At 40.4% G+C, this 27,450-nt stretch overlaps 1 protein-coding gene across 1 annotated transcript in view; it reads right to left on the bottom strand.

Annotated features, from left to right (window-relative positions):
* Positions 1-453: 453 nt before the first annotated feature.
* The window catches only part of LOC105925883 (vitamin D3 receptor A), a gene marked incomplete at its 5' end in the record, with an annotated part of 84,302 nt that continues 57,305 nt past the window's right edge, over positions 454-27,450 (bottom strand). The window contains 6 exon segments of the mRNA XM_036129729.1: positions 454-2,008; positions 3,262-3,378; positions 4,007-4,158; positions 10,837-11,014; positions 11,662-11,761; positions 14,008-14,192. Coding sequence (XP_035985622.1) covers positions 1,755-2,008; positions 3,262-3,378; positions 4,007-4,158; positions 10,837-11,014; positions 11,662-11,761; positions 14,008-14,192 — 986 coding nt within the window. The 3' untranslated portion in view covers positions 454-1,754.

The following is a 27,450-nucleotide window of genomic DNA, read 5'->3' as shown; positions in this document are numbered from 1 at the left end:
TTCTACAAAGTTTGAGAACCACTGCTCTAGAATATTTACTTAACCCTTAAAACATTCAATATAAGGCTTTTACTAATTTAATAAAGATGACTGTGTAGCTAGAATGTATTAATTATACTTTCTTACAGACTATATGATAAAATAAATTGTTTTTTTTTAGCTTCACAAATAGAGAATTTTGTGTTTTTCTTTCAGAAATATTTATCACTTAGCTTCCTTCTGCTGTTATTCAGTATAATTAGAAATCACAGTGATGCCTTGAGCTTCAAAAACTCTCGAAACCTCCCTCTCCTGATTGTAAGCTTACGCCAAACACACGCATGCCAAAAAAAACTTGAGTACACAGTATCGTCAGACAAACGTTCCCTGAGGCAACAGCTGGCAGCTGGGTTCTGTCCAACTATCTAAGCTCTGTCTTAGCAGCAATCCAACCAGCCCAACAACTATATTTTGTTTTTTTTGTTTTTTTTTCTGAAAAAATAGCCATCCACAAAACAGGAAATTATCTTTGTGTATGTCAGCCTATAAATTTCACAGGTCCAAAAATCAGAGATCACAACAAAGAGCCTTGTTGCATTATATGTTCAGTCAGAGCCTGTGCACACACCCCCTTGTGGTCCATCAATATTCTTGCACACTATAGCAAAAACAGAAGGACTCCTCATAACACGTCTCAGTGCCCGTGTGTACACTTTTTTTTATATAAGGTGGCCTATACACACATATCTGAGGAGGAGGGGCCTTGACATCCTTTTTATCATCATCATTATTATTATTTAACACTCTCAGAAATATTAATTTCTATTTACAGTACTTGCCAAGCATTAGACATCCAAATGTTTGACTTGTACTACAGCTTATACTTATCATATGTAGAATTATACATACATTCTTCCTTTGTTAATTTTAACAAAATGTTGCACCCCCTTTCCACCCATCTACCCAGCATCCTCTTGTTTTTTCAAAGTGCACATTTCTTCCCATCGTTCCCAAATCAAAAGATTTTTGCAGACAAATCTGTCTTCATATGATTTTGACTAGTTAAGATTTCTTCTTTCACATCTGCAGAATTTACAGGGGAGGCCAATAACACAAACGCTCGACTCCCATCACAAACCAAAGTATTTCTATTTCTCCCGAGCTCACTCGTGGTTGCTGATGCTGAATATATTTGGATGATTTTGCTGTTAAAATCTGTAAACCACCAAAGGTTATTAGCCATTTACATAAAGTTCATCACCGTGAGCATGAGTACGATATTTGAATCTGAGCGCTGTTTCCTGTTGTTGCCATGTGAACAGGAAGAAAAGTTATGATGATGATGAGAGGGAGGTGACGGGGACATCTCTCAAGCTGTTTCCACTTTAAGAAAGTGTTGCAGGAAGTAGAATCCAGCGAAGGTTGGTGATGAAAAACATTTGGATTCTGCAGTTGTGGAAAGGATGGAAATGAGCGAGTCGGGATATTTGGAAAAGCAAATGAGGTTTGAGATTCGGGTGATCCAGCAGCAGATTTATATTTGTGAATCTAGAGATCCAGTTATGGCCTACGTTGGGTTTTGCTCCTCCAGGAAAGTGAGGAATCGACAGATAATGAAAGAGGTGAAGACAGAAAGAAGATGTGATCGTCCACCTTCTGCGTCCAGGGTGTGGTGAAGCCTTCGGGTTTTGTTGAGGAAAAGGCAGCAGGGTCTGTTAATCCTCCTGTGTCTGAAGAGTCTGCCTTAAAGAACAGATCCTCCTCCTCTTCCTCAGCTATGACACCTCGCTGCCGAACACTTCCAGTACCAGTGGGGTAAGCTGCATGCTGTGCTCGGGCTGAAAGGAGAGCGAGCGGTACTGCTTGGAATGCTCCTCGTTCAGACTGCGCAGGTCCGCCAGCTTCTGGATCATCTTGGCGTAGAGGAGGCGGCCGCCTGGGTGGTTGACCCGGATGTAGGCCTGTAGCGCCTCTGACAGACGGTCCTGCAGCTGCTCTATGCGGGCATGGTCTTGCACACCAGGGCGGTCTGTAATGGAGAACCGGGAGGGGGGGCGAGGGAGGAAAGCAGATGTTAGGGCATGTGTACCAGGTCACGTAACAAGTGGACAGGCGAGCAGAAGAAAAAGACTAGCAGTGCTTCGCAAACAGGTTCAAGCCTCATGAATGTTTCTTTTGTTGTTTTTTTACGTTGGCATCTCAACCACAAACTTTAACACACGTCAAATGGATTGTATGTAGTAAACATAAAGTAGCATTTAAACATAGAGTGAAAGTAAACTGGCATGCACGTTTCCAAATTTTTTACAAACAAAAATGGTAATGTGGCGTCCTTTTGTATACAACCCCCCACTCTGGTAGCCCTAAATTAAATAGGTTTGCCTTCTAAAACTATCTAAATGGTGTACAATTAAACCTCAGTATGGATGCAACTGTTCTATGAGGGCCGCAAAAGTTTATTGGACAACATTAAAGCTTATTTGCCACAAGACATGTTGGCGACACAACAAACATGGAAGAAGGGGCTCTGGGCAAACAGACTAAAACTAAACCTGTTAGTTGGGAGTCAATATTCACAGAGGCTCACCTTACAACCTGACTAAACTCGAGTTAATTTTTAAAAGACAAATGGGCTAAAATCTGGGCAAGACGTGCAAAGCTAGTAGATCCATTCCTCTCCAGACTTGCAGAGGTACTTGCAACTAATAGTGGTTGTGCAAAGTGTTGCACTTAGGGGGTCTGAACGCATGCCATATTTTTGATTTGTTTGTTTTTCTTTCACTTGCAAACTATGCTCTCACTGTGATCCATCACATAAAATCCCATTAAATCATTCTGAAGCGTGTGGTTGTAATGCAAAAGGACCGTGTAGGAAAGGACAAAAGAGTAGGGGTAGGAGGTTGAGTGCAGCTACTACTTTTTTCCGACCTTCAAATGTTCTGTTACCCGCCTGGATGGTAAACTGGTCATCCAGGCTCAACAAAAGCAAAAACAATCAGGTTTTATTTCTGTTTCTGATGCTGCTTCAGGGGGTAAACAACAAATGCTGTCATATCATCATGCTGAACAGATACAGTTGTTTTCCAGGAAATTCTTTTCAGCTGCTATTGGCAGCATCATGTGCTCAATCATTTCTGGGAGAATCTAGGTCAAACAGCAAAGCTGCCACCAACACAAACCCTGAGGTGTGCTCTGATGACATGTTGGCTTTCGGGAAATCTACAAAAAAAACAAACATTCACACGGGTGAAAAAAAAGTTTCATCTTAAAGAGCAGCAGCACCTGGGGACAGCAGGCAGATGGCCATGAGCAGCACGTGTTCCTCCTCGTGCAGGTTGAGCTTCTTCAGACCAACTTGGAACTTGACCAGCGGCTCCAGCAGCTCCAGGGTGTGACCAGCTGTAGAGGATCCCCAAACCACACAGTTATCTCAGCACCGTTACTCCATTTTGTCCAGCTTTAAACCAGAAAACATTGCATGGCCATTGTTCTACATCAGAGCATCGAACTAGAGTCAGTTCTTTTTTCAACATGAAGTGATTGTAGAGAGAGAGAGAGAGAGAGAGAGAGAGAGAGAGAGCACAGCGTCTTCTTGCTCTGCGTGTAATAAGGAACGCGGTGTGCGTTTGTGGCTGCTTTAAAGGTTCCATGAAAATACCTGAAGTTAAAAGCCTCAGCAAAGTCCAGCAGGGGGTAGAAAAACAGCGTGTGAGTGGGCTGTGTAAGACTCTCACATATAAGATGGGAGACATTTTATCCAGTCTGTCACATCAACTCCAACTTGAAGGAAAACTTTCCCCATCCTTGAGTTGCTGCTGTGTTCACAGTTTTTATGACATTTCTTTGATGCTCTAGCATTCACAAACACAAATGTTTCCAATGAGACCGTCTCCCGAGTCGTGAAATAATTATCCTCAAGTTATATTAAAATAAACTCAAGAACAGTAAAAATAATTATCTCCCAGCAGCTGGATGCATTTGGCTAATTTCTCGTAGGCATTTGTGTGAGAATGTGATGTGTAACCACCTTTTGTGACATCATTGATGCAGTATTTAAAGTCGGGTCCCCCACAGCTCCAGGACATGTCCTCCAGGCTGAACGACTGGTTTGAGCGCAGCATGATGATCTCAATGGCACTCGACTTTAGCAGAGCAATCTGGTCCTCTGCCGTCAGCTCTCTGCAAGCAAACAATAAGTGTTTATGCAGTATAAGGGTAAAAAAATAATAATAATTTATTATCGTAAGCTCTGCTAGAGACAACTTGAGTTGCTTTTTAACCTAAAACAGACATTCTGTTGTACAGTTTTAACTAATAAAAACAGACATGCCCAGGTTTATTTTATTTTGGTCACCCAACGCAAATGAATCATATAGCTGAACGTAACCAAGGAACAACATCTCTACAGATTTATCAAATTTTCAGCAGCTTAAAACACTTCAAATATTACTTAAAACAAGTAATATAACATCAGGGATGTTGCTGAATTTAGACATTTTAAATGAAAGGAGAAAAAAAATAATATTAATTGCTAATTAATTCAGGACATTGTTTCCTTGGGACGGATTTATGACGTTATATAGGTGTCTCAGTAAATAACTGAGGCAGAAGATAAATACTTAAACCTGCCACTACATTTAGTTAAAAAAACAACTCAGTGACATATATAGGTTTTAAGTACTTAAGAAAGCAGACATTTCCCTCAAACCTTCCCGCAGAGAAAGTATCTAAATGTTCTCACCATGTTGTGATTCCAGGCACACTCATCACATTATTCTAGCCCACAATGTGATCCATCAAAGAGATAACAGCCCAGAAAGTCGTACTTAAACACCTACACTTAGAAACGAGAGCCAGCGAGAGTAGGGTTCTGTGTCAATATGAGAGGGACAAATACGGTACAGCATGTACGATGACTGAGTCATACGTTTACTGAACATAGAGATCTTCCTCGTCTTAATCTGTGTTAGAACAGAGGATGCAGCTTTGAAATGTTCCACCGTGTCTTAAGATCTGGTCAACAGTGTCTGTGATTGTTCCATCTACACATGCAGCTGATGTTTAACGTCTTAGACATCATTTGATCCTGACATTTAACACTGTCCTAGATACGAATACGTCCATCAGTTAAATACAGAAAGAACAATGCATCTGCAGGGAAAGCAACATTTACTAAATATTAAATATTTAAAGAAACCATAAAATAAACAAACTTCTGCAATAGCTTCTTCCATTTTTTTAATAAAGTACATTTCTTCCATGAGGGAAACATTTTAAGAAATATCTTGGTTTACCAAAAATATAATAATGATAATCCTAATAATAATAGCTAATTTCAGCAGTGCTGATATTCCTAATAATCCATTTAAAATAAATGTTAGCATGTTAAACTTGTACTTTATCTTTTGAGCCAATTAGTGTTTCTTGACATTTTAAACATTAATTCAGGACATTGTTTCATTAATCATGTAAAGCACTTTCCGTTGTTCTTGTACTGAAATATGCTATACAAATAAATGTACCTTGCCTTGGGAAGGATTTATGACATTATACAGATGCCCATTTCTTTCAGTCACTGGCCTCTAGACTCATTGAGGACCAATTTTTATCTTACCACAGAGATAGTAGTAGTGTGACAGATAGTAAAGCAGGTAAAACTAAAATGTCCCATGGTCACCATTAGAGAAATACAGCAAAAAAAGAGGCACCTTGGGATCCCCAAGTCTCTATAGTAACCATTAGACCCAATCTACGGTATTTGTGAACTGGCTGTCTGGGCGGCATGCCAGGGAAAAGGGGTTTCCTTCCTACCATCACAAAAGTAAATATAGAAACTTTGCAAGACACTTCTGGGACTGAAACTGTGTGCTTTGGTCAGATGTGAGCAATACAACTGTTTGAAATAATACCAATAATTACGGTGGCCGAGACGTGCAAACGCACTGCAAATACATAAATGCAAAGGCAAAATGCTGCAAAGCGCAAAAAACGCTGCAAGTTAAAAAAAAAGCTGCAAACTAGCTCTACATGACGGAAGTACTCCAGACCTCTAGGGGGAGTCAACCACCAACAAATTGAAATGGCCCAGCGGCCCTCAAACTGGGGTCCCCAGACAGACCACATAGAACATGTTGTCGGGCCTGAGGAGGCACTGCTGAGGTTACCTGACTCCGCCAGATAGATTTGCTCCGCATATCCATCTGGAAACCTTCCGTTGAAGTAATTTTGGGAAGGGGCGAAAATACTGGTTAGCTGATTGGCCTATGTTGGTGATAGACGGGCCAAATGAACCAATCAGATTCGTCGTCACTCTGTTACGAGCGACGACGAAAACACAACCACAAGCCAAGCTACTCTTGCTGCTGCAGGTAAAGGCTCGTTAGCTCAGCAAAGAAATACTCTGTAATTCCGATAAAACTTGCTCGATAGCCACGCTAACGCTAGTTTCATCGGCTGAAGCCGCCATGTTCTTTAGACTGAACTGTCGCGCTTCCCGTTGCGTCACACCTCCACCCGCCTCAAAGCCAACGCTGATTGGACGTTCGTTTGGTGAACGGCTCCAAATTTTCTTTAACGGAGAGTAGCCAGACTGATCTGCGAGTGAAACCTTGAAAGCTCGCGAGATCAGGATGGTCTCACGAGGCTACTGCTGAGGATGTGTGGGGTTGAGCTAAGTAACACAATGGACAAATATTTAAGTCCGTCCTCTTCATCAAGTAAGGTAAAAGCCAAATCAGTTAAAATTAGGAAAAATGACAACATAGGGCTGGGCGATATTTCAATAACAATATATATCGATCGATAGACGTGTGGCGTGATAGGAAAAAATAGGGTCGATAAAACTCGATATAGAGACAGTTTTCCTTCCTATCATATTAGTTGATGTTACAGTCACTACTTCCTCTTGACCAATCGTAATCGCGGACCCAGGCACGCCGTCACAAAGCGCCGCCCTCTCAAACCACAACACAGAGCACATGAATATGTTGCAGCAAGGAGCAAAGCAGGTTTAGCAGCTAAACTGGGCTCCCATCTTTGTGATAGAAACAGTTTAGCTGCTATACCTGCTTTGTTTTAAAAGAAGAAGTACCAGAAGATTCATATGAAGACGCGGAGCAGCAGCACGGGGCTGACACTGCTCGCGCTGTCCTTACACGCCACAGCCTCGGACCTCAGCCCTGCGTCAGCCTCTCAATTATGAAACTTGAGAAGTAACTAGTGTACTATTTCCACCTAAATAGGCTATTTTATTTATTTATTTGGTATATTTATTTTGGTCATTTTACTGGTAGCTTTAGTTTATTCTTTGTCAGTATTTAGTAACATAACTCAGGTCTCTTAAGTTATTTTTCTTTAAAAAAAGTTCTGTTATGATTAAAAAAGTTGGTTAAATAAAGATTTAATTGGAATTCTGTGTTTGTGTTCTTTATTAAAATTAAATCATTTAGCAATATCATAAAATGTCCAGGCAGAGCTGCACATAAAATATGGTTTTAAATATTTTCAATAATTATCGATATCGATCAATATGCATTTTTTCTTTTATCAATAAGCTTTTTTTCTATATCGTCCAGCTCTATGACAACAGTTACATCAAGTTTGGCTTTATCGAGAATGAGGATCTAATCTCCACCAAATCTCTAATATTAGGTGTATTTATATTTATATATATTTTTAAAAACATACATAATTACCAATGTATTTAACAGTACAAATGGCTGTTTAAAAATGCTAGCAGAATGAGGAATCTAAAGGGGTCCTTGGAAATTCTTTTTACTGCTGCTAAGGGGTCTCTGGCCACAAAAAGTTTGAGAAACCCTGCCTTGGGAAACATTAATAGGATGTCCAAAGGAAACCTTCAATAGAAGAAAGAAAAGGTATGTTTTCCTTTATGTTTACAATATTACAGAACAGCAGTATAAATACATCCTTAGTATTAGCGTGTTTGAGACTTTAATTTATAGTGGTTTGCATTTCTGATGCGTTAGTCACTGCAGTCAGAGTAATATAACCGAGAGAGTTATACTTTTGCTCTGTGAGATTCACACTTAATTTAGTTCGAGAGACGGCAGCATAAATGGGGATATTAACAGCAAAAAAATGTTGACCATGAAGATGAGTAATTATTTCATATTTTTCAGTTAAACACATGAGGCTGACTTCAATAAACTGCTGAAGTGTGTTACACAGGATCACCAAGGTAACAAGATGACATTTTCTGTTCTCCAAAATAAGAGCTCAATCAAGATGTTTAAACAACACTTTAAACCATGACCTTCACAAAGTTGGTAATTACTGCATTATAGAAAATGCATGTATTTTATATTATTTTAGCATTTTTATAAAGCTGGTTAGTTTTCTTTGCTCATCCTGACATGAAAGGAGCATGCTTTTTAACAGACTTGATTCTTTCTCTAGAGTATTCGTGGCTTTTGAGAGCCTGCTGAAGGATGCACTGGACCTTGTTTGGAAAAGCTTTTCAGTTTTCTGGACCAGACTGAAGGCCTCATGTGATGGCTCAATATTTTGTCAACAAAATATGTTGTTAGACGTATATTTTGTTGTCCAAAGGCCCGCCGCATAGCTAGATTTGGACTGTCCATATCAATGGTTATGTTTACTACTAAAAGTCCTATGGAAGCTGCTCTCTTACTTCTAGAATGATTTTAATGTGATGTTTTTGGCTTTTAAATTCATCCCTTGGTTTCTTCACCTCAGGTCCCTGCTTTGCATAATAAATGGCTTTGTATAGTAAAATGTTTGGTTAGTTGGTTTTTGCACAGCTTACACGTGCCTATTTTATCACCTAGTATGGTTTTAACCAGGAACTGTTTTATCAAAATTAGCATTTTAATGAATTACTATTATACAATATGCACAATCACCTAGGTTATCCATACATGTAGTACTCTGTTCACATGAAAATTAAAAAAATTAAATACACAATAATTATATCTTCCAGAGAAAATAATTAACCCCAGGTCATCACTCAAAACATCTACCATCCCATATGTTCCTCCAAGTCATTTAAAACTTCTTTAAAATTTAGATCAGCTCTACAGTTCAGCTCATTTTCCATCCGATGCCATCTATGCTACACGTTTTTTTTTTTTTTTTTTTTAAATATAGGAGTACCGGTAAGTCCTGAAAACGGGTTCATTCATGCTTTGTTGAAGGATGTAGGACTGAAGATGAGCTGGAGTAGGTGGAGGACATGCTGGAGGACAAGGTCTAGCATTCCCACATTTGTATGCAGGGAACAAAAAGAGCTTAAAAACTGGTAATATTACTCCTGTTTGGTTTGCTTTACGTGCATAACTTTATTATAAACCATTGTAGACATTTTAAATTGATAAGTATATTCAATAAACACCTTAGTTTTTTTATCAAATATGATCTGTAGCCCCAATGTATTCTACAGTGTATTGGGAATATCGTTTCCACTATAATATTTAGAATACATAAATGTCCCTGCCGCACTGACTCCAGTCTGAGCTCTGTAGGCCCATGTGAATTGGTTGGTGATCGACTCCCCACTAGAGGTCTGGTCTGTTATGCGCCGCTGGTTTACAGCTTTTCTTTACTTGCAGTTGCTTTTGTGCTTTGCAGCACTTTGTCATTGCATGTGTTTTGTGTGTCAGTGTCATTTGTGTTTGCAGCATGCTTGCAGTTTTTGTGACTAATTTCTGTGAATGCAGCTTTTCTCATTTGCTGCATTTTCCCATTGTGTCTGTTTGGAGTACTTTTTGTGTTTGCAGCGCATTTATGTACTTGCAGTGCATGTGTACCTCTTGGCCACCGTAAATAATCTTGAATAACGATTTGGTGGCCTCTATCTTTAAACTTTTAAACCAGGAAATATTTCAAGACGTGGCCAAAACAACAAAGACAAAGTGGAGGAACAAAATAAACCTTGTTCCGAGCCCATCTCAGTCCCGACTTAAACTGGATTGTTTTAAGAACGCTGTGAGTATTTGAGACAAAAAAGCAAAGCCAACCTTCCCCTAGCTCTGTGACTGCAATAATTTAGTTGGAAATAGAGGGAATCATTTCTGTGAACCTATAAATTGTACAATAGTAAACTCTTTTTTCCAGTAAAACATATGCTCAGTTCCACAGAATAAAGCGAATCTATGTTATAAATACATGTTCCGCTGCTCGATTCTCTCTGTTTTTCTGGCGCATTGCCTCTCTATGGGCATTTATTCATATGGTTATCTCTCAGCTCAGCTTTTAGCCACAGCCTGTTTGAGTGCATTCTTGGAACAGCTTGTTTGTTTTCCCCTCTTCCATTAATGTCCTGCATACGTGTGGGCTGCTGATCACTGTGTTCTGTGTGTAGGTGGGGACCTCGTTCAGGTCGCTGTGTGCGCGTGCTGCTGCTTTCATGTGGCAGATTTTACAAGAAAATAAATCAGAACCGGAAATCAGCGAGAGAACACAAAACAGCAGGAAGCAACCCTGCACCGATGTCATCTAGGTGTTTCTGTCGTTACATGTCAGCTCAGGCTTTGTACAAAACCTTGAATGGATTTCAGACATACATATTCATCATTGAACCGCCTATAGTTTACTGACCGATGAATAACTTTTCGGTCAACTAGTACAAATAATGAAAGCCTTTCATCTGAATTTGCTGAAGCAAAAACAAAAGCTGCTACTCTTTGCCCTTTTTTTCATGATTACTAAAATAATCCCCTTTTAAAATAGAAATTATTTGTTCAGTCTGTCTATCAACTAAAATATAAATTTTATGGTGCTCAAAAATGATACAAATAGCAAAAATGGCAGGAAGGGGAGATGTTTACTGTTTTTTAAACAAGTGGCAAAATTGACAGCGATTCTTCAAGTTCGTACCTGAAACCTGGAATCATCTTGGCAAATCCAATGACTTTCTGGATGCTGTAAGAGACCAGGTCAGCCAGGTGGGGCAGCATGGAGAGCTTTGTGTCCTCCTCACAGGAGTCAGGACTACTCGCTCCATCCTGGTACATCATCAGCAGGTTGCTGAAGTTCATCTTGGTGTCAACAGACTCTGTTTGAGCAGATTGAGAAAGATTGCAAACAATAATAAGATGAGCAAAGGCAAAAAATAAAAAAAAGTTTTAAGAAAGTATGAACCCCTGAAGATATAACTTGATAACATAAGAAAAAGAAACCAACATTGATGCAATTAAATAGCAGCTTGAGAGTTGGACAATTTTCCTTGATCTGTTCTAAACTGCAAGTAGCAAGTCAGATAATGAAAATTCTGTTAATTGATGTAGTCTAAGAAAGAAAGACTAGGCAAAGCCTGATCTTTGAATATCTGTTAATTAATACACACACACAAAAACTGAAACTGTTAATGTCAACATAAATAAATAAATTAAACATTACATTTCTGAAAACATGAAGATAAATCCATTTATCTTACTGGCCCTTACAGTGCTAACTAACTTGGCTAGATATACAATTATTATCACATGCAAAAGCAAAACACAAAATAAATATGAAGCCCATAGTGATAAATACTAAAATATTTTTTCTTATTTCCTTAATGAAACAACAAGAATAGTTCTGATCAGTTAGAATTTGGCTTGCACACAGACACTGATGTTGAATTAAATGAGCCGAGTTTGGGCCTTGGTGATGTTAACCGTGAAGAGGAATAAAACAAGAATAAGCCATTATTCATCTCACCAGGTGAGTGATTAAATGAATCAGAGGATGCATCAGACAGGGAGTGAAGGGAGGCAGCTCTGCTGGCACTGCGTGTTACCGGGCCGTCACGCACTGGAGGCTGAAAACATGCAGAGAAACAGACATTAATATGCTCTGAGCTGCTTCTCATGTGCCTCAACCGAGTCATGAATTGAAAATGAAGTACACAATAAACATCGGTCTGTCAAACATTCAATGGGGTTCCTGAAACTGGCTTTTATTCAATCCCTGTTTGCCAAAAAGAAAAAAAAAAGCATTGAGAGGTGAACAGAAATCACTTGTTAGACTTTACAACAAAGAGGCAAAATGTTATTCTTGTTGACTGAACAATGTGTGTGTGTGTTTGTGTGTGTGTGTGTGTGTTTGTGTGTGTACTTGTGTGTCTATCGTGCGGATCAAAACCTGACAGTTGACCAACGTTGTGTGGGCAATTGCCATTGTGAGGACATTTTGCAAGGTCCACACAACACAACTTGGGCTAATGCTTAGGTTTAGGGCTAAGGTGTGAATTGAGTTTCGGTCCAGTTTAGGGTTCGGTGACCTGTGACCTTAGGTTTAGGGTATAGATAGCATTAGACAATGAAGAAGTCAATGGAAGGTCGACACAGTGATGTACACACCAACGTGTGCATCTGTGTGTGTAAGCCTGGGCACACCAATGAAAGAATATTTGCTACAGTGAGAGGGGAGAGGTGTTACTGCTTCCACCTGGAAGTGCCTGCAGCTCATATGCCTTTCATGTACTCCTGTAACCCAGATGTGTGTTGGCCTGTTCTTTAGTTTATCTAAGCATTCATCTCAGGTCTTCCTCTGTAAACATATCTGGCTGTTATTACCAGCAAATTTGTTGTATTTACCTCCAACAATTACTTTAGATCCTCCCTAATTCCCTCTTTAGTTACGATGTTGAGTCCTGCTGCCAAGTTGTGGTGCTCTTTGTGTGGATTACTCAACGGCTTGAAAGCTCGTACTTCTCTCCTAATTCAGTACAACACCTCTAGCTCAATATTGGGAAACTTCACTCATCTGCTCCTCGATCAGAGAATGCCCGTGGCGGCCTGCATAGCGTGCAGTGCTAATATCATACTCTAATAAATCATAGACTTTGAGACTTTCTCAGACATTCCAGTTATTCTTTAGTCTCTCTCTCATTTGCTCTGCACAGCCCTGTTGTTGTAGGCCACTGGGAGAATGTGTTCTGATGTAGCTAAGAAAATACAGCTAAACTCTTGGTAACTCGTGTTACCAGCCACAATAAAACTGGAAACAATGTAAATGACGGCAGCTGGAGTCATTATGCTTCGGTCTGACTCAAAAACTCAAAATATCCTTTGAACTATTCCACATGTTTCTCCTGTCACAGCCCCAACCTTCAATGGATTTTGCTGCCATTTTATTTGACTTATACCTGCTTTTTTTTTTTTATGTTTTACTAATGAAAATCTGAAAAGGGTGCTGTGCATGTGTAAACCGTCCTCTTATTAGCGAGCCAATCTCTGTCATTTTATGTCAGCCTAAAAGCTGTTCTGTTTCTGGCCTCGGAGGTTTGTTAGAGAATCTTAAGTGAACAAACAGCATCATGAACCCCTGTTCAATCCATTCTACCCAAAGCATGACTCTCCAACCACAATGGCAGTCAGACAAATTAAGACGGGCTGCTAAAAGGCCATTGATGAGGAACCGCAAAGAGACCAAACACCAGCAGGGACAAGCTGCTAACAAGACAGCTATTAGTGTGCACTCCACCATAACATGGCTGTTATGGTGGAGCAGTAGAAAGAAGGCCAAAGAGAGCCAGAAAATGTTTGCCCTAAGTAGTGTAGGGAACACAGCAAACGTATTGAGCGGGTACACCAGACAGATGTATGGTGGTGGCAGTATCATGCTGTGGTGATGCTTTTTCAGCAGGGACTTAAATACAGGGCAATCCTCGAAGAAAACCTGTTAGACTGGGGAAGAGCCCCCCCTTCTAGGAGAATGACCGTAAAATGTGGAGCTGCAGCTACAATTAAGAGGTTTAGATCAAAACATATTTACATCCCTTCTAAATCTAGTCGGACTGATCTTAAGCTATTTTGCAAAGCAGAATTGGAGTGCCTAGATATGCAAAGCCAGTAGAGACATACGCAATCAGAATAGTGGCTGTAAAAGCGGCAAAACAACTTTCTAGAAATTATTAACCAGAAATGTGCACAAAACTTCATAGTTTTATTTGTAAAAACACTTGAGTTTGACACCTGTGCTGTAGTAGCTTCTTTAGCTTTCAGTGACGGTAATGTTAGTGCTGCTCGGCTAAAATACTGAAATACTTTGAACTGGACTAACCCTGAAGCGTGAAAAGTCAGAATAGGAGGCATCGTAGGTCTTGTGGTGAGCTTCCACCAGGCTGGAGATCATCCGAGCTTGCTCCTCATTCAGCCGTGGCCTCTGCGCCTCCCGAGCCGCCTCCTCTTCTTTCCTCTTCATTATCATTTCCCTTTTCCTCTGAACTTCCTCATCTGTCAGTATAACTGCAGCAAGACAGGCAGACAGGGGGATATGTGAAAAACCGTGAAGTATTTCCACTTTGTTTTACTAAACACTTCTGAAGACAGGTAAATGTTACACAAATGTTATCTACACATTCATTCAGAGTATGCAGTAATAACACAAATCTTCAATTATGTAGGTCAATTCACAACAACTCCTTTAGTGGCATAGTATGATATCCTTCAGTAACTCCTCTTGTGTTCCCCCTTCTATGTTTTCTAGTTTGCTTTCTTTCTTAAGAAGTTATAATTTTTGTAGGATTCTGGTAGGATGGATAGAAGGAGCCCTCAGTCATTTTTTGTGCTGCTCGTGTGTTCTGACTAAATATCAGCATCATAGTTTGTGGTTCAGCTTCAACACCCCTGCTTCTCTAGTGAAAACCCAAAAAACTAAAAGGGCAGACACTGTGGATGTAGGACGGCAGCCCGAAAAACAAGGAGAAAGAAGTTTCAATAATCACTTCCCAAGGTTTATTCTTGATCCGTAATGCGAGATCTCTGAATAAAACACTGAATGCCACAATGAGGGGTTCACCGCATTATTGCATCCAAAGTATCGTTTCCACTCTTACAGGCTGTAGAGGCAGACAGAGGCAGTATTCCTTTAAAAAAAAAAAAAAGCCCTGCAAGTAAGCATCTGGTTTGATTATGTCAAAGACTTGGATTTAGGAGAACGCAACGCAAACGGCAGAAGCAAACGGACACTGTGGTTCCTACGCGGATGATTATCTGCTATAGGTTGCCTGAAACATGAACAGATCTTCAACAGGCATTGCATGCTTGTTCTATGATTATGTATGTAAAAATAAAAACATTAAATAAACTTTCTGGCAAAAGAAAGAAAAAAAAAAGCCCTGCAGGCAGCTCTGAAAAGCAGATTACGTAATCCAGGCCACGTTACTGTGAAGGAGCTCATCTGCAGCCAGGACCTGGAACATTTTTCATGCAAGGTTCTGTTCTGTTGCCGTATCAGTTTGTGTATCGTATTTTTCGGCTTTTGCAGAGAGCAACAAAACTTTCAGTGAGTCAGCTTTTGTTTGCAGCAGGAAGTCATGCCATAATCCTGTTTATTGATTCCTCTGAGCTCTTAACAAGACACAGCTTGCACTGCAATGTGAGAAGATAACAAAATTACAGGTAAATGTATCCAGCTAGTTGACATTACTATAAACAGACAGCCCACAATTGCTGAGAGAACAGTGGTGGAGGGTTGCCAGTAGTTCCAGGGTCAATACAAGGGGTTGAACCTCCCTGTCATCTGCAGAAGTCTCAGTCTGCAGTACCGAGGTGTCTAGGTGGTGAACGAGAAGCTAGGTACTGACAACTGGCTTTGTGATAGTGTTGGCTCATATTCAATTCACTGATGAGCCTTAAAATGAATGACTAACATTTGAACGTGCCGAATGCTCCGGGTGGGTTTTTGTTTTTTCAGGTTCCGATAAAGAAAGATGCAACTTCTTTTAGCAGACCTTTCCAAAACGCATTTACTGTCTGCAACTCTATACCCACTAAAGAAGCAAACTTCGACACAATCCGTTTATGTCTGGCTTTGTTTACTGCTAGCTATAGGAAGCATGTTTTCTGAACTCCAGGGAGACACGAAAAAGCAACAGAATCCCCAAGAAACGGTGCAGAAAATAGACTTAAACAAAGAGATAAAAGTAAATATTTACCACTAACAAAAGAGTATAAAAAGTTAAGATTACTGTAGATACATGCCATCAAATCTTTGTGTCTCTTTGCCCACCTACAAAAGAACAGTAATAGCACTTAACACATATTAACAAATATTTGGGGGCCATTTTATAGATGGTCCGTCTGACATCCATGTAATAAGTCTGATTGTTACTGTTGCGACTGCTACAGCAATGAACTGCCCCTGCATGCCAAAACTCATATTAATCTCTTGACTTTTTGCCACCGTAAACAATTAGCCACGAGGTTCTCAACTATGCAGAAAGGCAGACTGACAGACAGCACGACTCCCAGACAGATGAAAGCTGCCAAGAAGACAAGCTGTTATGGCTGAGGCCCAAAGAGATGGGGTCACAGCATGGAAAATACATTGGCAAATCTGCCATTTTGGCAGGCAAAGATAAACAGACAATAAGCCAACTGTCATAAGCTACAGACATTTAAAAAAAAAAAAAAATTAGGCATTTTAACATAGAAGAGAGATAAAGCTATGATTTCTGGTACTAGGCTTATTTACAAGGCCTCTTGATATCTTCTAGGTGCATGTAAAGATGTAAGAAAATTAATTTTGTGTTCATCCATCAATAAAAGATGGGGCTGCTGCAGGATACAGCTGTAAATTATTGCTCTTCTGGGTTCAGTGTCTGGTCTGTCAAACATTTAAACACAGGGAAAGGTCAGGACTTACATCACCACCCATGTGACTGACAACAAGCTCTACCTCCAGATTCACCAAACAGTAGGCAGCCAAACCCCATCTAAAAATATTGTTGTTTTTTTTGTTATTTTACTATTTTTCATTTGCCACATATTTCCATATATTTTGCTTCACAGTTTTCACCTTGTCAGTGTTTATCTACAATGTAGATGAGTAATAGAAATAAAGAAAAGCCACAGATGACAAAGGTGTTTAGACTTTTGACTTGTAGACTGAACCAATCTTAAGGCACAACAACAGCAACAACAGGCCTCAAAAGAAGCAACTGAATGATTCTGCTAAACAGGATTAACAAGGCTTTTATTTCTATTAAGCTCCCTGTCATTAATTAGGCTTTGGGTGAGCTCCAGTGTCCATCTCTTCCCAAGCCAAAAGCAGACGGCCAAGACCCACTCCTTGTGGTAAGGATATTCAAGTATGCGGGGCATAATCATGAATAGGCAGAGTTTGGTCAAAGTTTGGCACAGGGGATCAGAGCAGCTATTCTCAGGCTGGAACCTGATTGGACAAGTTCTTCTCTTGCCAAGCTGGAGAACTGGAGGAATCATCAAAAGGAGGAGTCCACAAAGGAACGTTCAAAGGAGCATCTCGACCACCCCACAGTGCTTTGGCGAATATTCAGGAGTTTACCAAAACACAGTACTTTGGTGTTTTAAAAAGGACTGACTGGACGTGGTTATGTGGTGCCTGGCATGGCACAGAAAAGCAGCAAAGGAAAGGAAAGAAAAGCAAGCAGTGAATGGGGGAGTAAATAAACCAAACAAAGAAAAGGTTGAGAAGTTGGTAAAAGAGAGAACAAGACAGAGAACCCCTGGGAAGGAGGCCAGAGGTTGGCTGCGAGTTTACTCATTAACCAGCCAACCAACCAGTTTAACACAGTGGAGGCTGCTAACCTTTAGATTTAGTGTGATATATGTCAAGAAGCATTTGGTGTGTAGCCAATTTGTTTGCCCTAATGCTCCAGCCTTGTGCTTTCAAGCGGTTAAATCCGGGTCAGTCAGGCATCAAGGCACCTACACATGCAGCGTGTGACACAAAATGGCTTATCAAAAGATCTCAATGGGGGCAGAAATGGTGGCAGGACCGTGTGATAAAAACACATTCTACTGTGACCAATCGGCATAGACGAACAGGCACTTATTTCTGTGGGTTTTAATCGATCCATAGCCTACTATGTTTATTATCACAGAACACATCAGAATCCCTGGATCATTACCGAAAAGGATGCCGCTTGATTGGCTTCTACCGGAAACCCAAAACTGTTTCCGTCTTTCAGGGAGCAGATTATGCAGACCTGTCTGTCTGGAAAGAGGGCCTTACAAATGTACCTACATCATTAACTTCTTTACATTTTATCAAGTCACAACCCCAGACATAATATCTCACTGAGATTTTTATGTGATAGGCCGACGCAGAGAATGGCACATATTTGTGACGTAAAACTAAAACGGCACATTGCTTTCAAAGATTTATATAAATGAAAATCTGATATTTGTAGTGTTTAATGGCCCTAAATAAAACCCAGAGCCATCAACTACCTTCAGAAGTCACCTTATTGTTAAACGGAGCCCAGGGTAATTTAGAGTTAGAGAACACATCTGGGGCTGTGGTTCCCCTAACGCCTGCTGTTCTTTTTATATCTCTCTTTGCAGGTGAAGAAGCAGACTCAGAATGTTGTATTTCTCTTTCCCTTTTTTCTCCTCTTTCTATTTCACCCTTTCTCCCTTTTAGCATTTTGTCTCATCTGTTTCTCTCTTTTTTCTTTTTTTCCTCTTTTACTTTCCCATTTCAGTGTCCATTGAACATGAAATGGTCCCAGCATATGATCTAATAAAGCGTTTAGCATGTATAAATCAAGTGGAGCACTATGGTGAAAGCAGTAAGGTTCCACTTGTGAAAGTAAAATCTGTTGGGCTCTTTTTGGCATTAAGATATTAAGACTTATTGCCACATTACCAGCCAGGACACGCATACAAAAGAGTTAAGCGAACACTGACGAATAATGGAGAAGTTAAACCAGAGATACAGTAGGTTATAGAGACCAACAATAATTCAATAATATATATCGGTCGATAGATGAGTGGTGTGATAGGAAAGAAAAAAAGTCAATAAAAAGTTCAATAGAACAGTTTTCCTTCCTTTTGCATTCTAGCCCATCATGTAGGTTAATACTACAGTCATTACTGTTAATCCAAAGAGAACTCCACTTTAAGATGAGTCCAGGAAAACTTTTATTTTCTTTTTACTCCCACATACGTACAGGCAACGCCGCCATGTAAACACCAACAACGAACAAGGAAGCCGTAGGCTATCCTCCAGAGCCCCCTAGTGGCCTGGCATGATATGTGAAAATAAACAAAAGACTAACAATCTCACTCTCTTCTTTAAAAAAAAATAAAAAATAAAAAAATACTTAAACAAATGAATGAATCAAATAAAGAATGTATGCATGAAGCAACACATAGCAAAGCACAGCTATTTAGTGCTACTGTGAAGCCAACGTTCCTTTTTTACAACATAGTTGAACAACACAGCTTCTTGTTAAATTTATGATACAGTCCAACAGCCTTCATAGAGAGCCTTAAGTAACAAGGTTGTGGATGCTCCCTTCTTTGTCAAACAGTCAGCGAGCTGTTCTTTTGTTTGTGACCACAAAACCTGATGAACTCTTTTAGTTTGGATCTGTTCTTTAATAGAACTGATTTCCAGGCGTAGCCTTTTCTCAGCAACAAACTTAGTTGACTTAAGTGCATCTACAAGAGAGAAGTTATCAGTGACACATGTTATTGGCAAAGGATGCGTGGTACTACCAGCACTTAGTTCAGAAAACAGTGTGGAGATAAAAATAGCATTATCAATCCCCTCTGACATTGCCAATGTTTCACCTGCAAGTGTGCTTCTGACAATTCTCTTAATCCTTTTTGATTGCCATGAAATGGGAGAGAATCGACCATTGTCACCCATCAAGACAATGAGATGTCCACCCTGAGTACCTCCATCTGAAAGGTTTCCAAAAGACGCATCAGTAAACGTAACTATCTTTAAGTTACTGTTTTCTCCAAGATGCTGAAAATTCAGTTCAACTGACTTGGCTTTGAGTTTACACACAACTCTGTTTGCCTCACATATGGTCTGTACTGTGGCCTGTTTGAGACTAGATGCCAAATGACTTGCATCAAACATGACATCAGGCCTGCTCTGTCTTGCCACCCACAACAGTTGGCCTATCTTTGACCTGAGCTGCTCTCTCTCCTCCTCAGTGAGGGGGGAAGCTGACTCTGCTGCTCTAGAGGGTGAGAGGTTGATAGGTTGCAGGTTTTGAATGTATGTCTTTTGATGTATTTTTACCTTGGTACCCAAAGTAACAAGGTCCACACCTACATAGGAGAAGGTATCATGGGCTTCATGACCAACATTAAACTGTGATCTAAGGTTTGGTATGACTGACTCTGAAAAGAATTGGGATCCTCCCCATATAAAATCATCAACATGACAAGCAAGAACACCCATAACATTGTTGTTCTCATCAGGCCAGTAGAAAACTGCAGGATCAACCTTAGACACAACACCCCCTGCTTCTAACATGATGCTCTTTACTCTGTTGTACCAATACAATGAAGCATCTGCCAGACCATACACACACTTTCTCAGTTTCCAAAGCACACCTGTGCTATGAGCCTCCGGAGGTGGTTTGATGAAAATGTCTCTGCACAGTTCCATTCCTTGTAGGAAAGCAGATTTAATGTCCATGGAGTGAAGTTTCCACTGTTTTTGACATATCACTGCCACTAGGAGTCTCAGTGACTCTGAGGCACAGGTAGGTGAGTCCTTTTGTAAGTCAGAAACTTGTAGTTCCTCAAATCCTCGTGCAACAAGCCTTGCTTTTGGTACTAATCCATTTTCACCTTCTTTCATAGTGCACACCCAGCGAGTGGAGATGCACTTTTGACCTTTGTCCTCAACTTCTTCAAACACTTGGTTTTGTTTCCAGCTTTTTATTTCATCCTCTTTTGCTTCATCCAGTGAAATATCTTTGCTCAGGAAAATATCCTCATGTGTATCCATTTCAGCAACATTAGGCTGAATACAGAGGTTTTCCAACTGTGATAGATCAGCTGATTTACAGTTACCAGCCCCCTCTGTAGGCTCAAGTTGTTCCAGGTTAAACCAGTTCTTGTATTTTCCGGTTGTTTTACCAGCTCGTCCCAACACCTTTGCTGTGTGTGATACACCCTTTTCATTAGTGAATGTCACAATCTGACCAGGCTTAATGTTGATGCTGTCAATCTGCTGTCTTACGTTTGTCGTGTGCTGTCTTTCCATATCCACAGCGTCTCTGTCCATGTCTGCATGCTGTGTCTCTGTGCTTATATGTCCAAGATTTCCTTCTGTCTCTTCTTCATTAATGTCCATTGTAGGTTGTCCTTGAATGTTTTCATCACAAGTGGTCTGAGATCCTTCATCCTCATGAGTAACCTTTCTCAACCTGAGTCGATGCACTCTGACACAGGTGCCTCCATGTCTAACAAAAACAACTGCACCATCCTGCCCAATAACCACTCCTGGTCCTTTCCATTCTGGGCTGTCCACTCGTTTGTAGAAGACTTTGTCTCCAGGTCCGTATTGTTCGTCTGTGGGTCGCAGTTGTTTCTTTAGAGCTCTGCGTATTCTTTCTGAATACTCTGCTTCTGTAAAAGCTCTTCTTGCAGCATGTAGGGCAGAAATGTGCTTGGCCACCCATTCACTTTTAGTGGTTCCTTCTAAAGCTGGGGCTTTATCTATTAACACTGAAGGTAGGTTGGGATTCTGTCCAAACACTAGTTGATGTGGGCTGTATCCATGGACGCTTTGCATACAGTTCTTTGCCATTAGGGCCCAGTCCATGGCTGTGCTCCAGTCGCACCCAGTACTTGTTTTTACTTTCATTATGATCTCAGTCAGAGTTTGATTGTGCCGTTCTAACAGTCCATTGCTCCAGGGACTGTAAGCAGGTGTTGTCTTGACTTCAATATTAAAGTTCTCAGCCATGTCTCTCAGTTCTTCGTTATTAAACTCACCACCATTGTCGCTGAATAACTTTTGTGGTGGTCCATGTACACTAATCCAGTCATGAATAAGATGTTTGATGATCTCAGAGGATCTTTTGCTGGTCAAAACACTACCAGCACTGAAACGGGTAAACTGGTCAATAATGTGTAAATACCACACTCCAGGTTCAAGCTCATGTAGATCTACAGCTACAGTCTCATTATATGTTGACGCTAGCGGCAGGCCAACAGCGGGCTTAGGTTTGGTCTTGCGGTATTTCTGACAGGCTGCACACTGGTTTATAATGTTTTGCAGGAGACTGTAACATTCTGTGTCTTTGTTGCCAGAATTGTTCAAAAGCTGTTGCAGCTTGTCAGCAGAAGCATGTCCAAACTGTTTATGAAGTTTCTCCAGAACTTTGATCTTCTCACTTGGGTTCATTTTATCTGTTATAGCCAGTATTTCTTCCTCCACCAATATTTGCTCAGGGTGAATAGGATTTTTACTTTCTTTATCCACAATGTTCACACAGTAGTGTCCAGAACTGGTGAAGTCCAATTGCACAGGCTGGTTAAACATCACTGCTCTGTCTCTTTCCATATCCAGAACTGTTTTTGCTCTCTTTAATGACGTTTTACTCAAAAGCAGTGGAATGTTGACAGGAACAACTTCAGTTTCGATGTTACACTGCGTGTTGCCAATCTTGGCTGGTATCTTTACCTTTTTGATGGAGTAGACTATTTTTCCATCTCCAAACTTGAATGGCCTGCGGCTTTTCGTTTCTGTTTCTCTCATAGTCTTGACCCCTTTTTGCTGCAACGTAGTTCTGTAGTTATCCAGCCATTCTTGTCCACAAACTGTTCTAGTGCAAGCAGTGTCTATAATTGCTGAGCCAAAACATTCAGTCATGAATATTTCTGCATCTGTTGGTGATTCTTTGGTGTACAGAGTAATATTACATTCTTCCACATCTGTGTTTTCTTCAGTGATTTTTACACTTTCTGCTTTATGTGGACAATCTTTGGCCCAGTGATACGTACTTTGACACACAGCACATTTAGATCGTTTTCCATACCTGTCCAATGGGTTGGTGCCAGGCTGTGGAGTCTTTTGCCATGGGTTGGGCCGCCAAGTCCTGCCCCTTTGTCTTTGTTCTGTTGCAAATACTGACTCCTGGTTGATGCTCTCTGCTGATCCACCTTTTTTCTTATCACCAAATATTCTTTTTAAAGCGGATTTCATTGAAGCAAATGTCACGTCTGAGCATGCTGTTAAAGCTAACTGCCTGTCTGTCACATCCAAGCATGAAGTATCCAAAAGCTTAAATGCCAGAACTGCATCGGGTAGCTCCATGTTGTATTTTTTCATGCGCAAATAACGCTGTTCAAAGTCAATAATAAAATCCACCATGGATGTGCTTGCATCTTTTTTGATCCGATCAAACTCTGCATATGCTTCGTAGATCATGTCCCTTTCCTCTTTTAGGAACAAATCATCCAATTTATTCAACAACGTGACCATTCCAGTGTCTTTATTTAAATCATCTACCGGAATTTCCATCGCCGTGTCTCGCGCCCTCCCGGATAGCGCCAGGGCGACTGCGAGAGCTTGTTTCTTTTTTTCCAAGTCGGTAACTCTCGTCCACATATTGACTTCATTCTTCCAGCTTTCATAGGACTTTCCTTCTTCAAATGTTGGAGGAACTCTGTAGTTACTAACCATCCTCTGCTACCAGTGTTAATCCAAAGAGAACTCCACTTTAAGATGAGTCCAGGAAAACTTTTATTTTCTTTTTACTCCCACATACGTACAGGCAACGCCGCCATGTAAACACCAACAACGAACAAGGAAGCCGTAGGCTATCCTCCAGAGCCCCCTAGTGGCCTGGCATGATATGTGAAAATAAACAAAAGACTAACAATTACATCCTCCCAACCAATCAAACGCACACGCAGGGATGTTCCACCCAAAGCTCGGCCTCCTTCAACGAGTTGAGAGCACACATTCTTTTTTTCTTTTTTAAAAACTTGCAGTTTTGGTAAAAAGTTAGTTGAATATTGGGTTGAGTTTGAATTCAGTGTTTGTGTGCTCTTTATCCAAAAATAAACCTAGTAGGTTATAAAGCAACCAATGTCATAACACCACTGCAAACCTTCCAAGACACACTCAGAAGTAAAAGTTACCGAATGGACAGCAAAAAAAACAAAAAACAAAGAAGGACTCAGTGAATGTAATCATCTGTGGTCTAAAATGCTCAAAATCTCCTGTAATTCTAATCCTGTTCACAAATGTTGCAAGCATAAAAACGCGCGTGCACACAGACACACGCATGCGCAAGTGGGGAGGTCTTTTCCTGGCATCTCTCTAACCTGTGTCAAATGAGGACAGGGTGTTTACTAAGAGCTCAGCTGGCAGAGCCTTGAGAGGGCAAGCAAAAACACCCACCTACACAGAGTACTAATCAGAGTGCACTCGTCTGTGAAAGAGATGCAAATATAAAATGCAAGATTTCTGACGTACACCCACAAAGACGCGGCAACATCTTAGTGGAACATAAGTCATCTGTTTGCAGACATTTGTTTTCTTCTTGAAAATTAGCACCTAAATAATGAGAGCACTTAAAGGGAATTCATGATGTCCACGTCCGCTTGACCACAGCGCCTGCGTGACGTAAACCTTGTCATGTGTCCCAGTCTGCGAGGTTCCTTCAGGACCCTCTGCGGCCAACCACATGTAGCTCAAACATTTGCAACCCTGTGGACTGAGTGCCCCCACTATGTATGGGCCTGGATCAGTCTCCCTTTCAGGGAAAAAATACCAGACGGGGCAGGCCACAAGCAGAAAAACAACATGGTAGCTCACTGTTATCCACACCTTCGCAATGCTCCACTGACAAAGTAGAAGGACTCTTGACTGGTTACATGCTCGTGAAAGAAAAGCATCGGTGCAACTGACTCAGACCTTGGCTTAATTATTGCCATATGCATCTCTGCAAAGTCACAATCCCTTGAGGAAGACTAATTTGTCAGAGTAACCACCCTAAAAAATGGGAGCAGCTCTTTCTATAATATCTATCCACCTACCAACGACAAAACCGTTCTGGATTTGATGCATTCAAATCAAAAAAAAATTTCATAAGTAGTACAGGTATTGTAGAAAGAATTTAAAGGGATGGTTCTGAAATTTTGAAGTGGGGTTCTGTTAGGATGTTCGGTCATGAGCAAAGGAGGCAACTCTTACTTTGATGAAACACAAATCAGTGTCAAGCAAAAGGTTGACAAAAGCAGATTTCTTGTTAATTCTAGAAATGTTACTTTCAAGATTATCTTCTTTGTAATGACAATCCATCAAAGTCCAGTCTCCTTTGCCTTTGCCAGATATCTATCCATAACAGCAGCTTTAGTATTTGATACACGCAGTGCAACTCAGAATGTATTGAGCCTATTTGGACTGATTAACAACCTGCTATAAAACAAAGGCACCATATGTGGTGGGGGTCTAAATGTAACTAGCCAATGAACTCGAAGATAAATCTGCTTCATCAAAGTGGAGATGTAAAAATTGTGAGTTGAGTAAAGTTGTAAGAACGGAGTACGATTACGAAATCAATTTGAAGTCAATAAAAAAATAGCTTTACTTTTAAGATTTGTGTCAAAGCTTAGATGTTGTCATGTTTCCCAAGTTGGCAGACCACGTTGTACAGCAAGGTCCTATAAACTTAGCGAACCATATTAATGAGCAATACTCCTGTAAAGCTCTTCTTTCTGCAGCATCAAAGTAGTAGCCATGCTGGGAAACATGAGTTAACTTTAGTTCTTCAAATATTAGCAACTTATACAAATGGGTCAGAAAGAACATATTATATGTGGTGCACATTTCAATATGATAGCTTATTGTCCAATCCCTACCCGTTTATCCTCCCTTTATTTTTCCTACAGTCATTACCAGAAAAACAAAGGTTTGAGTAGAGTAGATTTCAATTTTAAAATAATTAAACCAAAAAGCCTAAACCATACAAACATCTAAAGGCTGGTTCACACGGCACACGGTGTTCTCGGGGAACACCCCACAAACTAGGATATTGGGACAAGACAATCCAACATGTTTAAGAACACCCGATTTAAGTTCTGAGAGATCCCGATGTTCTACCGAGCGTACCAGATCACTCTTAACACACACAACACACGGCAGGAATATCCCTTAAGATTATCTAAAGAGCCACGGCAATAGTTGGGGCCTGTCAGGAGGGGAAGATCGGGGCAAAAATCGGGCTAATTATCCTGCCGTGTGGAACCAGCCTTAAGGCACTTCTATGTCTTTGTTTGAAACAAAACTTCTGCGAACAAGGAGGCAGTCACATATTGTCAGATGTCCCTATCCCGCCTGTCAGCCACTTGATGCCCATCTTTCTTCAATGAAAGATGGTTAGGGTTAGTTTTGTCTGTAACTGCAACACCGACACGAGGTGGGAAAGGTGCATTCAGCAAAGCTCTACTACGTCGGGACAGCGGCTGGACCGGGTAAATACCTCTTGTTGCGCTAAGGTAGTACCTGAGCTGCAGTAAATGCTTCATAAGGAGATCAATTGTTACCTGCAGAATAAACCCACTGATCAACGATAGTCTTTGTAAATCAGCTGTGACAAGGTGTCACTCTGGGTTACCGGAGGGGTTAGGGAACATGTTTTTTCCTCATGTTGTCTAGTTCTTGTGTTACACCCACGCCTGGTGGTCTGGATGCATAACCAACAAGTTTAAGAGGAAACTGGAAACAAGCTGCTATTCAAACACTGACACAATGCTGTTTTTGTGACTCTTAACCATCTGCTTGGATAAAAGCAGGATGAAAAACACTAATTGTATGAAGCTACTTTTTGACCCAAAACCCCGTGTGCCATATGGTACCACTGACCTAATGCATATGGACTGTAAACTCCATTACCCATTTCCTTGCTGTGAATAAGATCAGTTTTCACTAACCCATTGATTCTACTGCCTCCCGTTTCTTCTGAAAGTCTGTAAGTATTAGATTAGGCTGTGGCTTCCTGACAACAAAGCACACTTTGGAGTTCATTTAGGGTAGCTGTAAATCGGGGATGTTTAATATTGTAATGACTTAAATTTTCCACTTCACCCAGTTTTTTCTTTATTTGCTTTTTACTGATGATCATCCATTGGCAATGTTGAAAATTATACAATTAAGTAAGGTTTTTCGGTCCGAAATCAAAACGTAGTTTCTCTTCTGTTCATGGCTGCATGCATAACTGGCAGTGAAAAAAGAACAAAAATATGAGCAAAACAAATTTGAATTTCATCCACGAATGGCTGTGCTTTTCAAGATAAGCCTTGTTGCTGCATCAGAGTGGCGGCTCTACTGTAACTCAGATGAATAAATGAATATTACTTCTGAGGAACTTCTAGCTGAGGCATAGATGCTACATCATGCCTTAAAATGAAAGGAAGAATGAGTTAAAGGAAGCTTTATTTATGTGACACAGCCTAAAGCCTAAAGTTTTTTTCACCACCTCCATTTGAAAAGATAAATCACAGAACAACAAAAACAGAATGATACCAGAAGATACAATAAATATAAATAAAGATGTTCCATGTGATTATTTTAGCCCATTTCAAACTTTTTGAGAACGGCCATTGTTTTCTGTCCCTTATTGTTTTTGAGTGATTTCATCGTTTCCTTGTAATGAAATATTTCTGGTATAAATCGACTGGATTTTGGTTTAAAGTCCTTCCATTCTGTCTTAGGTATGCAGTATGAAGTTATTGAAGCCAGAAAATGAAGTCT

Source organism: Fundulus heteroclitus, unplaced genomic scaffold (genome assembly GCF_011125445.2).
Source record: "Fundulus heteroclitus isolate FHET01 unplaced genomic scaffold, MU-UCD_Fhet_4.1 scaffold_208, whole genome shotgun sequence".
Lineage (NCBI taxonomy): Eukaryota > Metazoa > Chordata > Actinopteri > Cyprinodontiformes > Fundulidae > Fundulus > Fundulus heteroclitus.
The sequence above is the reverse complement of the archived record's forward strand: the minus strand, read 5'-3'. Positions and strand labels throughout refer to the sequence as shown.